Here is a 13,151-nt window from a genome sequence, read left to right as displayed (position 1 = left end):
TTCGCATTCAGATTCAACGGCAATTGTGTTTGAGCAATATTTCTAAATAATTATGACAAAATGTCAAACTTCAGCTGAAAGAACAGCAGAAGTTTCAGCTGAAAGAACCTGTTTTTTAACTGATTTTTAACCGTGTTTAAATTCATGCCAAGAATTCCCCTTCTCACCTTCACCGTGTCCCCCCTGTAAACTTTCCTTCTCCACGGAAAAATTTTCCCTGGAATATCCACGCCTCAGATAATACACCACCTCAAAAAATATCCAAGAATTTCCTGGTAACAAATATTATAAGGACATAATGCAGAAGCTGCGTTATTTACAGCCCTTTGCCCAAGGGCTATGTGAGAGGGGGAGGGGGTCTTATCATCCGCAAATGCATGGTTATTGGGTCTCTCAAACATTCTGAATAAAATTGCTTTCCCAAATTTTTGATCAGATGTCTTGGGGGGAAAAGGCATTTGGGATGGGCACTAGTTGCCCTCCAATCTTTTTGGTCACTTAAAGTGGGCACGCGGAATTTTGATTTCCGTTTCAATGAGCCCTCTCCTTATCTTCTTGGACAATTGGTTGAATGCAATCACAACTGGAAAACAAAAAAAAGACATTTGTGACCTTTCTTCTGGCAAAAAATACAAAATTCCAAAATTTGTAGATAGGAGATTATATGTTATATATATATATATATATATATATATATATATATATATATATATATATATATATATATATATATATATATATATATATATATATATATATATATATATATATATATATATATATATATATATATATATATATATATATATATATATATATATATATATATATATATATATATATTTTTTTTTTCACCCACACGACACATAAAGTAAATATGGTGGAGTAAGAATAAATATAAAAAACAACACAAAGAAAAAACAAATACACACACAAAATCAACGAAAAAAAAAAACGGAGACGGTGGTGAGGGGATAGGCGCGCAGAAGCTGTACTGGAGAGTTTTCTGAGAAGAATCTCTAACTTTAAAGATATATCAGGAACTGCAAATTTTCTAAGAGTCCGGTTTTTTGTCCAAGGTGGAAGATACAGAAGAAATTTGCAAAATTTGAAATAATTTATGCGAATTCTTTTTAAATTACCATTATTAAGAAGGGGAATAAGACCTGAAGCATAAAGGACAGAATGATCACAAAAAGTAGAACAAAATTTGGTCAGCGCACGTCTATTATACTTCCCTCTGTTTGCAACAATTTTTGTATAACCAATCTGAATCTTTTTGCTTATATCACAAACAGTACGCTGACGTAAGCTCGAAAGATTGTTAGTAATAGAGATACCAAGCCAATGAATACAATCAACAAGAGGGATAGTGAAGTTATTACAGTGAAGGGGAGTTGCACTATATATAGTTGCATATATATATATATATATACACACACATATATATATATATATATATGTATATATATATATATATATATATATATATATATATATATAAACTTTTTAGAATGGTATGTAAAGATTACTGAATCAACTTTTAACTGTATTTTTATTAATTGTTTTTTTTTAGCAGGAAATCCAAATTTTCAGTTCTTTGATGGGGAGCTGAGCCACCTTAATAAGGGCTTGGCCATGATTCTTCATCTACCAGGTCTGATATGAACATCAATCCTTTAAAGTCAACAAAATTTAAAAAAAAGACCCCTTCTTCTTTCATTGTCCCTACCCCCCCCCCCTGAAATGGCGGTTAATTCTACGAAACTACTGGATGTTTCAACAGCAATTTACAATTGGATTACCATATTAAAAGTAGTCCAATAGATGAAAAATACCACCTTTTCCTTCCTTAAACTCTAAAAAAGTTTTGGCGTATATTGCATTATTTAATAATTTTACTCCCATTTCCACGTCCAATCCTTGAGTACACCTGCTCTGTTTTGCCTCCTAGAACACATCTAAAAATTGAAGAAAAGAATAGAGACGGTTTAAAAAGGGTATCTAGGAATTATCTTCAATGAGGGTCAAGTCCCTTATATTTCCCTTCTTCAGCCAATTTGACCCCTCATCAAGGAGATGAGAACAAGATTCCCTTCCGTTTCGCAAATACTACTCTCCATTACGCCTGAGTAAATTCACTTTTCCATAGTCGATTGTCACCCTTAGACTTCACTTCCCTCGTTCTGCTTCAGCAAAAATCTCCATTTTCGACCTGACAAAATTTTCCACATAGATATATAGACTAGCTTTTGCCCTACATAACTGACATGTTAAATATGCGAATCCCCCCGACCTTCATAACTTTTTTGCCACTCATTGCGTAGAGTTTTGAGTCTATTTTTTAGAGTCTTTTTCACTAAGTTATTTTGTTATTTATTTTTCACCCGCACTTTAAATAGGATAATATGTGGAGTAAAAAGGAAACATAAATACACAAACAATAAACACAAACAAAATAAACACAAGCATAAAAGAAGGCAAAAGAAAAAACACTCACAACTGAATGAATCTAATAAGGCAGTACGCGGAGAAATGTGAACACAAGCTCTGTTTGAACACTTTCTGTGCAGCAGTTCTAGTTTTATTGTTATAGCTTTCATGACTGTGTTTCTTGTGGAAAAAATTAAATACTATATTGCCTCTCTGTATTTATTAACAAGTTCAATTCCTTTTTAAATTTTGCTAGTTTTAATTATTTTTTTTAATCTCTCTGACATACTGATAGTTTTTCTAACCAATCATACCATGATCTTTTTTTCGTTTAAAAGTTTGACACCGAAATATAAAATCATTTGGGCTTAGGACAACCCATCTTTTTAGAAATAGATATTATCTTATTCAAAGCCCCTCCTTTAATGAAAGTCATTGTGATTTTCAAATACATAAACGATGGGGTTTTCGTCCAATATCTAAAGAAATTACCTGATATATTCTAGCAGTTGCAAGGTTCAGTCCACAATTATCACTGCAATATTTGGATTTGAATTTAGAAGGTTTGGTACAGCCAGGTCCATAACACTGACGCACTTCATCATCTCCCTGTTCCTCTTCAGACACAGACTCCCTCTTCTTTCTTCGGTGCTCCTTCATCACCTCCTTAAATATAAAATAAAAAATCATAATGAAGATTCAAACAGAAATCCTGAGAATCGAAAAATTGAGATTGAACTATATCTAAAAAACATCTATGTCTATATACTTACCTTCTTAAATGTAAAAAATAAAATTAAAAAATCATAAAGAAGATTCAAACAGAAATCCTGTGAATCGAAAAATTGAGATTAAACTATGTCCAAAAAACCTCTATGTCCATATATTTACCTTCTTAAATGTAAAAAATAAAACTAAAAATCATAAAGAAGATTCAAACAGAAATTATACGAATTGAAAAATTGAGATTGAACTATATCCGAAAAACCTGCATGTCCGTATATTTACCTCCTTAAATATAAAAAATAAAAATAAAAAATCATAAGGAAGATTCAAACAGAAATCATGATGGATTGAAAAATTGAGATTAAACTATGTCCATATATTTACCTTCTTAAATGTAAAAAATAAAACTAAAAAATCATAAAGAAGATTCAAACAGAAATCATGTGAATCAACAAATTAAGATTGAACTATGTCCAAAAAACCTCTATGTCCATATATTTACCTTCTTAAATGTAAAAAATAAAAATAAAAAATCATAAAGAAGATTCAAACAGAAAGCCTGTGAATCAAAAAATTGAGATTAAACTATGTCCAAAAAACCTCTATGTCCACATATTTACCTTCTTAAATATAAAAAATTAAACTAGAAAATCTTGAAGAAGATTCAAACAGAAATCATGTGAATTGTAAAATTGAGATTGAACTATATCCAAAAAACCTGCATGTCCGTATATTTACCTCCTTAAATATAAAAAATAAAAATAAAAAATCATAAAGAAGATTCAACCAGAAATCATAAGAATTGAAAAATTGAGATTGAACTATATCCAAAAAACTAGCATGTCCGTATATTTACCTCCTTAAATATAAAAAATAAAATTAAAAAAGCATAAAGAAGATTCAAACAGAAATCCAGTGAATTGAAAAATTGAGATTGAGCTATGTCCATAAAACCGGAATGTACAACAGGAACGAATGCTTTCACTACCACTTAAGTTTGGTCGATGTATGACAGCCGCGTCTTGTAGGCGCACAATTGACAATGTTATGGGGAAAATTCTTCCCCAATGTATGATTTAGATTGTAGTTCAACTATTTTAGCCTACTTCTGAGTTCCAGATCGGTTAATCGATCTTAAACTGCGGTCCACCCATCAAAGCTCTCGACAAGAATGTTTGCATTATCTTCTGATTTTCATTGGCTAAAATACTTCCCCGTTGTTTGTTTTTTCACTTTTTCTTAAATTTACCTAAAGTAAAATCAAATACATTTCTGCAACTACAGGTATTACTAGCAACATTAAAGCACCAAGCCTACTAAAACCAAAAGAGCTAAACACACTACTTTTCAAAGCTTTACCCCCCCCCCCCCCCCAAAGTTCGAATTGGTTTCCTGGAGATAAGCCACTTTTCAGTTGTGTTTCACCTCTGGTATGGAATATTCTTTTTCTCCTCTATTCAAATGTACACTTGACTCAAATAACAATTTTATTATTTTTATTTACTCCAGGTAAGTATGTAAAACCCACAGATAGGAGCTTTCACACTAAAAGAATTATTTCTTTTAATATTACCATATATTACTGGTAAGTACCATATATTATATGGTAATTACAAATACTCCTCGTTTCTGCTCGTATACTGCAAATATATGTGTTTTAGATGTTAAAAGTCTATTCGTGTGCAAAGATTTGTAATATCACTAAACAGAAAAACATTTTATATAAAATTATCTTAATGTGGGATGTAAATTGAAACTATATAACCTAACAACAATATTGGTAAACACAATATCTAGTTTGTAAAGATTCAAAATTCCTCTAAATTCTTTATTATAGCCTTTTCCCCACATTCAGGGAGTACCAGATTTCCGCTTGACACCTGATAGATGGCCAAAAAGCCTATTGTTTGGTAATCTGTCGTGCTTCATCCCTAAAACATCCTCAAACAGCCTTGATTTACTACAGCAAAGATTCGGGCCACATTTTTCGTACAACAGCTGACTGTCATATGAGTGAAATATGATTTGTCACGACAAATCATGATATTTCACGACAAATCATGATATGTCACGACGCATCATGATATGTCATGACGAATGATTTAAGGTAAAATGATTTTTTTTTTGTGATTAAAATAACGTATGATTTTTACCTAAGTAAACTCTGGTTTTTTCTAAATCTATTTAAACCAAGTTATCAATTATTTTCATATGGGACTCGCCTAGAGCACAAAAAAGCAGAAATTTTCGATTCGGCTCAAAATGTCCCTCGTTTGGTACTATATATATATATATATATATATATATATATATATATATATATATATATATATATATATATATATATATAAATATATATATATATATATATATATATATATATATATATATATATATATATATATATATATATATATATATATATATTATATATATATATATTTATATTATATATATATACTATTTTATACTATTTATATATATATATATATATATATATACTATTATATATTTATATATATATATATATATATATATATATATATATATATATCTATATATATATATATATATAGACATATATATATATATATATATATATATATATATATATATATATATATATATATATATATATATATATAGATATATATATATATATATATATATATATATATATATATATATATATATATATATATATAAACTATCATACTACTCATTTCCATGTATGTCGTCTTTTTTTCAACAAACTCAAATGACTTGACTTGTCTTTTATCCAAAGTACAAGAAAAAATGAAAAAAAAAGTGAGACCTATGTTTTATCCTCTTTTCATTTAGAAATTATCAGAATAAAATCCAGCTCAAAACCAATAAATCATGGCTTGTATTCAAAACATTTTGGCAGTTGAATAATAGCATTGAATAAAAATTAGGATGGTTAGCGGGAAGTAGGCATAATTTTTCTCTCTTTTTTTGTCTCTTTTCACTAGATTGACGCTGAATTTTTTTTCTCTAGATTGAAGTTTGATGGATAAAAATTATGATGATTAGAATGGAACAAGCACAATTTGTCTCTCTTTTTTTACTAGATTATGGATAATTAGAGAAAAAACAAAAAAAAACAGATGGATCACTTGATTTTTGGAGAATAAAATGGGGTAAGATGAAGGTATAAGAGAAAGAAATCGTAACAGAACCACCCCCCCTCCCTTCTTCCCCCCCTCTCTCTCTCTCTCCTCTCTCCTCCCTCCTCTCTCCTCTCTCCTCCCTCCTCCCTCCTCTCTCCTCTCTCCTCTCTCCTCTCTCCTCTCTCCTCTCTCTTCTCTATTCTCTCTTCTTTCTTCTCTCCATGTCTTCCATCTTTTGTCTCATTTTCACTCGGAAATTATTCCACATCTAAATCGCTAAAATCATGGCTGGTACTTATGATATCTTGGCTTAGGAAGTATAATATTGGATAAACATCACAAAAATTAGCCTTGAGAAAAATTCACAAGAGAGCCATAAATTTGTTTTGATTACGAAAATTACCTAGCTCAAAATAAAAAACTAGTCAAAATATAAGAATCCTTGTTACATTGTTAACAATACTACTGAATAGGTTTTTGTTTACAATTTTGGATAAACTATTTCTCTGGAGCATTTTAAGCAATATTAAAAATTTTCAGTTTATATTAATTAATAACTTTAAAAAATAATGAGTTAGAATAACATTAGTCATTAACTCCAGGTTTCATCTTCCCCCTCCCTCCTCCCAATGTGCAAATATGTATCATTCCAAGTGGAACTTCTCGTTAAAAAAAAAAGTATAGAAGAAAAAACAAAGATAGGGAGGGAAAGAGCACTTATTGAAAGATGAAAGGGTGGTGAAGAGAGAAAGAGGTGGTACCTTTTTCTTAACTTTCGGAGGTCTGCTTTGCTTCTCAGGTGGCTCCCAAACATCATCATCAGAATAATTAGCCTCTTGTAGTACCGAAATTGATTCTTCATGTTTTGAAAACCTTCTAGCTTCTACTGAAATATTGACACTTCTTCAATTATCTTTTTAACAAGCACAATTACAGTAAATAATCTGAACTGCTTCTTAATCATAAACTTATTAAAGCTAGATAAAAGTAATAGTTTAATCGTAATTATAGCAAATTGAAAGGGATCAATAGTAAACTATAGTTATGTTTACTCAATTTCTTCCTAATTTACTTTCTTAATAGCACTATCCGAAATAAAATAAAAATTCTTCAAGTAAAAAAAAAAAAAAATAATAACAACTTTGAAACCCTCTTCCCAAAATTCTCCTATTCCTGATCAACAGTATACTTAGGGTTCAAAGCTATATGATAATATCAAGGCTTCGGAGGTTGGAAATGTTAACGACAAGGTTTTAATCTTGTCAACAATAAATGATGATTTTAAAGTTCGGCAGCTTTTGAAAATAGGGAGGAGGCCTTCGTGACCATACCCCCTCCCCCCCCCCAAAGAAAAAACAAGAAATACATATATTGAAATCTGTTAGATTTATCCTTTAAAATGTATTCTATAAAACATATCTATTTAGTTCTCCCATTTCTACCCTTTTACCAGATTTATGCCCCCTTCCCCATCAGATAAATACTCTGTATAACAATGTGTTTGTTAAACTTTTTGTGCCACTAATCCTACTTTAATACGACTTTCAAAACGATGCAGATTCCGCGAACTTTTGGGCCATCAGATACTGAAAATGAATCTGTATGTGTGTGATCAACATTCTAAAAGCGTCTGACTCCAGATGCGGTCGCACGCATTCCCAGATTAAAGATTCCCAGATTAATCCCCATTCCCAGATTAAAAGGGGAACAAATCCTATTCTTTTTGGTCTCCTACGCAATTTATGTGGCAATGCGGCCATAAGGGTACAACTAGACGACGAGCTGAGCAATATCGCCGCTATTCGAAAAGGTGTGAAACAAGGCTCTGTGGCTAATCATCGGAAAGCTCAAGGCTCTTTTCATTATGTTATCTGAACCGTCACTAAAAATAACCCAACGTATGTGAATGAGCCCCATGTTGACACTAGCCACTGCTGCTACGTAGACGACATTCTTCTGATATCAGACGATACTTAAGCTCTCAAAAATGCAGCTGATATACATTGCTCTGTTCTCGAAGAGCAATGTCCTCTTGTCCTTTGTCATGGTATTCAACAGCAACGTCCTCTCAACACTTGGCTATGGTTCTGAAACATGGCACCTAGATCAACAGCTTGAAAAGAAACCCCTCGTGTTCAAAACATGAACAAGAGCTAAGAGCTCATATGGCACTTGTGACGAGGCAAGAAGATCTAAGAGCCAAGAGCTCATATGGTATAAGCTCTAACAAAATTCTAAGAATGAATAGATTGATTTAAAAGGAAAATCAGAGGCTTAATGCCGGTCAGGATTTAAAATAAGAGCTCTGAGTCACGATATCCTTCTAAATATCAAAATTCATTAAGATCCGATCACCCACTCGTAAGTTATAAATACCTCATTTTTTTCTAATTTTTCCACTCCCTTTAGCCCACGAGATGGTCGGATCTGGGAAAACGACTTTATTAAGTCAATTTGTGCAGTTCCCTGACACGCCTACCAATTTTCATCGTCCTAGCACGTTCAGTAGCACCAAACTTGCCAAATCACTGAACCCCCCCCCCCCACTCCCCCAAAAAGAGCGAATCCAGTACCATTACGTCAATTACGTATCAAGGACATTTGCTTATTCTATCCACCAAGCTTCATCCCAATTCCTCTACTCCAAGTGTTTTCCAAGATTTCCCCCTCCAACTCCCCCAGTGCCCACATGAATTCCTTCTAAATATCAAATTTCATTAAGATCCGATCACCTATTCGTAAGATAAAAATACCCCAATTTTCACGTTTTTCAAGAATTCCAGTTTCCCCCTCCAACTTCCCCCAATGTCACAGAATCTGGTCGGAATTTAAAATTAAAGCTTTAAAGCACAAGATTCTTTTAAATATCGAATTTCATTAAGATCTGGTCACCCTTTCGTAAGTTACAAATACCTCATTTTTCCAAATCCCCCCCCCCAACTCCACCAGAGAGAGCAGATCCGGTCCAGTTATGTCAGTCACGTATCTTAGACAGGTTTTTATTCTTCCCATCCAGTTTCATCCTGATCTCACCGCTTTAAGTATTTTCTAAGATTTCTGCCCCCCCCCCAACTGCCCCCCTCAATGACACTGGATCCAGTTGAGATTTAAAATAAGAGATCTGAGTTACGAGGTCCTTCTAAATATGAAGTTTCATGAAGATCCGATCACTCCTTCGTAAGTTAAAAATACGTCATTCTTTCTAATTTTTCATAATTAACCTCCCACCCCACTAGAGCAGATCCGTTCCAATTATGTAAATCACGTATCTAAGACTTCTTCTTATTTTTCCCACCAAGTTTCATCCCGATCCCTCCAATCAAAGCGTTTTCCATGATTTTAGGTTCCCCCACCCCAAACTCCCCCCAATGTCACCAGATGGGGTCGGGATTAAAAACAAGATCTTTGAGACACGATATCCTTCTAAATATCAAATTTCATTGAGATCCGATCACCCGTTCATAATTTAAAAGTACCTCATTTTTTCTAACTTTTCAGAATTAACCCACCCCCCAACTACCCCAAAGAGAGCGGATCCGTTCCGGTTATGTCAATCATGTATCTAGGACTTGTGCTTATTTTTTCCACCAAGTTTCATCCCGATCCCTCTAACCACTGTAAGTGTTTTCCAAGATTTTAGGTTTCCTCCTCCCAACACCCCCCCCCCCCCGCCCCAATGTCACTAGATCCGGTCTAGGACTTGTGCTTATTTTTCCCAACAAGTTTCATCCCTATCTCTCCACTCTAAGTGTTTTCCAAGATTTTAGGTTCTCCCTCCCAACTCCCCCCCCCCAAATGTCACCAAATCCGGTCGGGACTTAAAATAAGAGCTCTGAGACACGATATCCTTCTAAATATCAACTTTCATTTGAGATCCGATCACCCGTTCGTAAGTTAAAAATACCTTATTTTTTCTAATTTTTCAGAATTAACCCCCCCCCCCAACAACCCCAAAGAGAGCGGATCCGTTCCGGTTATGTCAATCATGTATCTAGGACTTGTGCTTATTTTTTCCACCAAGTTTCATCCCGATCCCTCTAACCGCTGTAAGTGTTTTCCAAGATTTTAGGTTTCCTCCTCCCAACACCCCCCCCCCCCGCCCCAATGTCACTAGATCCGGTCTAGGACTTGTGCTTATTTTTCCCAACAAGTTTCCTCCCTATCTCTCCACTCTAAGTGTTTTCCAAGATTTTATGTTCTCCCTCCCAACTCCCCCCCCCCCAAATGTCACCAAATTCGGTCGGGACTTAAAATAAGAGCTCTGAGACACGATATCCTTCTAAATATCAACTTTCATTTGAGATCCGATCACCCGTTCGTAAGTTAAAAATACCTTATTTTTTCTAATTTTTCAGAATTAACCCCCCCCCCCCCCCCAACAACCCCAAAGAGAGCGGATCCGTTCCGGTTATGTCAATCATGTATCTAGGACTTGTGTTTATTTTTCCCACCAAGTTTCATCCCAATCCCTCCACTCTAAGTGTTCTCCAAGATTTTAGGTTTCCCCCTCCCAACTCCCCCCCAATGTCACCAGGTCCAATCAGGATTTAAAATGAGAGCTCTGAGACACGATATCCTTCTAAATATCAAATTTCATTGAGATCCGATGACCCGTTCGTACGTTAAAAATGCCTCATTTTTTTCTAATTTTTCAGAATTAACTCCCCCCCCCCCAAACTACCCCAAAGAAAGCGGATCCGTTCCGGTTATGTCAATCATGTATCTAGAGCTTGTGCTTATTTTTCCCGCCAAGTTTCATCCCGATCCCACCACTCTAAGTGTTTTCCAAGATCTTAGGTTTCCCCCTCCCAAATCCCCCCCCCCCAATGTCAAGAGATCCGGTCGGAATTTAAAATAACAGCTCTGAGACACGATATCCTTCCAAACATCAAATTTCATTTAGATCTGATCAACCATTCGTAAGTTAAAAATACTTCAATTTTTCTATTTTTTCCGAATTAACGGGCCCCCCACTCCCCCCCCCCCCCCCAGATGGTCAAATCGGGAAAACGACTACTTCTAATTTAATCTGGTCCAGTCCCTGATACGTCTGCCAAATTTCATGCATGTATTAGGCATCTGGAAGTGCCTAAAGTAGCAAAACCGGGACCGACAGACAGGCCGACAGAATTTGCGATTGCTATATGTCACTTGGTTAATACCAAGTGCCATAAAAAGTAACGGACACTACCGTACGACAGAAGACGTCTCAGCCCCTGATAACCGAAATGATCAAACATAGGAAGTCGAGATACCTCGGTGATGTGGTCCGCGTACCCGATGCTTGGCTACCAAAGGTCGTCCTTCAGTGGCAGCCACGTGGTACCAGAAGAGGATGCCCCAAAAACAACCAACGACGCAGCAACCGGGCTGACCTCACAAATCTCAATGCCTCCATCCAACCCGATTGGGAAGATGTCTGGGCAGCAACAGCAATGAGAGATGAATCACGACTCTTCTTGGATGTCCTAAACCCCTCCGAAGGCACAGAAGGATTTAAGAGTCTAAGATACGATCTTGATGAGATCGTCCCCTAAGTCTTCTCTTCGACAACCGGGTTTCTTGTTTAGGGTTCATCTCAGCAGCCTAAGGTAAAAATCAATATTGGCACGACATTGGCTGTGCCAACATTGGCAACATCTGATATTTCCACATCCTGGTTGTGGACAGACTCCGAAAGCGTAACAAAACTGTCGACAGCAACCGCCGAACTGTGTCGTTTAATAGCGTCTAGGTAGTTGACTTTCTATTTTTCAAGATCTTTTTGTGAGTGCTTTCATATTTTTTTTTTTTACACTCCTCTAAGTAAATTCGTGTTTTGCAAAAACACACATTTGTATGCATTCATGTTTTCTTCAGAGGGTTGAAATATATTATTATATTACTATGGCTTCTCGTCAATTACCATTTGAGGGATGATTGCCATCTACACTTTTTCTGTCATCTAAACCGAAACTGAGCTTAGCAAAATTTTCCAAAAACCTTTATCAGACAAAACTTAAGTCTTTGCAGATTTCAGACAGGTCATAGTTCATAGGGTTGTTATTTGGCCAAATAGCACCGTGATGGCCACAGATGTCTCTTTGTCATCATCAGATAGATGCCCCAAACGCGTCTAGAAAACACCTTTGACTGAATACCCCATTAGATCCCATTACACAATACCATTAGACTCCGACTCCCCCGGTCAGCCTCCTTACCAATCCCGACTGACTCTCCGATCCATGCTGTTACAGAGAGGTTTCGTAAAAGTTTTATCCCCTTTATTCTGGAACACCTTAATAATTCGTGATTATGTACTTGCCAAATTCCCCTTTTCCTCTATTGCCGTTTTTATTTTTGATTTACTGCAATGTTTTTGTAATTTAATTGTTAAGTATACTGATTTGCCCTTTATCTTTGATGATTTTGCTTTTTAATTTCTTTTTAATTTTAAGTGTTTGACTTAATGTACTGATTTGACTTTTTTTTTAAAGCGAATTCGGCTCTATAGAGCTTGTGATAGTCTTTTGAAAATAAATATTATCTTATCTTATCTAATACCATTGTGTCTTTTAAGTTTACATTTAGCAGATGCTACTTGTGGTTTTAGGATAGTGGGTGATTTTTACCCTTTACGCGTGAAAACGTAGCACATAAAGCGCAAGTGAGACAGCAAATGTCCAATTTCAGTGCGCCTTAAAGATTTCCCCGGAAGTTTTCACGTTGGGGGTTCGATTTTGGGTGTGACCCGTTATTTAATTGAGGACGAGGAAGTTTTCACGAAAAGACTGAATTTTTTCTACGCAGACTCCATGTTTTTAACACTTCCTGGACAAATGCCACCTCGGTCATCCCCAGTGACTCGTGAAGGGCCGCTGT

The 13,151-nt window shown here is 35.0% G+C and overlaps 1 protein-coding gene across 2 annotated transcripts in view; it reads right to left on the bottom strand.

Annotated features, from left to right (window-relative positions):
• Nucleotides 1-13,151, bottom strand: part of LOC136040802 (CXXC-type zinc finger protein 1-like) — a 70,627-nt gene that overhangs the window by 39,842 nt on the left and 17,634 nt on the right. Inside the window, exons 5-6 of one of the 2 annotated variants that reach the window (XM_065725131.1) lie at nt 7,052-7,176; nt 2,926-3,099 (exon numbers count right to left, since the gene is read on the bottom strand). In XM_065725131.1, coding sequence (XP_065581203.1) covers nt 2,926-3,099; nt 7,052-7,176 — 299 coding nt within the window. The remainder of the gene's footprint in view (nt 1-2,925; nt 3,100-7,051; nt 7,177-13,151) is intronic. The other variant, XM_065725132.1, reaches the window with a different exon arrangement.

Source organism: Artemia franciscana, chromosome 21, assembly GCF_032884065.1.
Source record: "Artemia franciscana chromosome 21, ASM3288406v1, whole genome shotgun sequence".
Taxonomy (NCBI): domain Eukaryota; kingdom Metazoa; phylum Arthropoda; class Branchiopoda; order Anostraca; family Artemiidae; genus Artemia; species Artemia franciscana.
The sequence above is the reverse complement of the archived record's forward strand: the minus strand, read 5'-3'. Positions and strand labels throughout refer to the sequence as shown.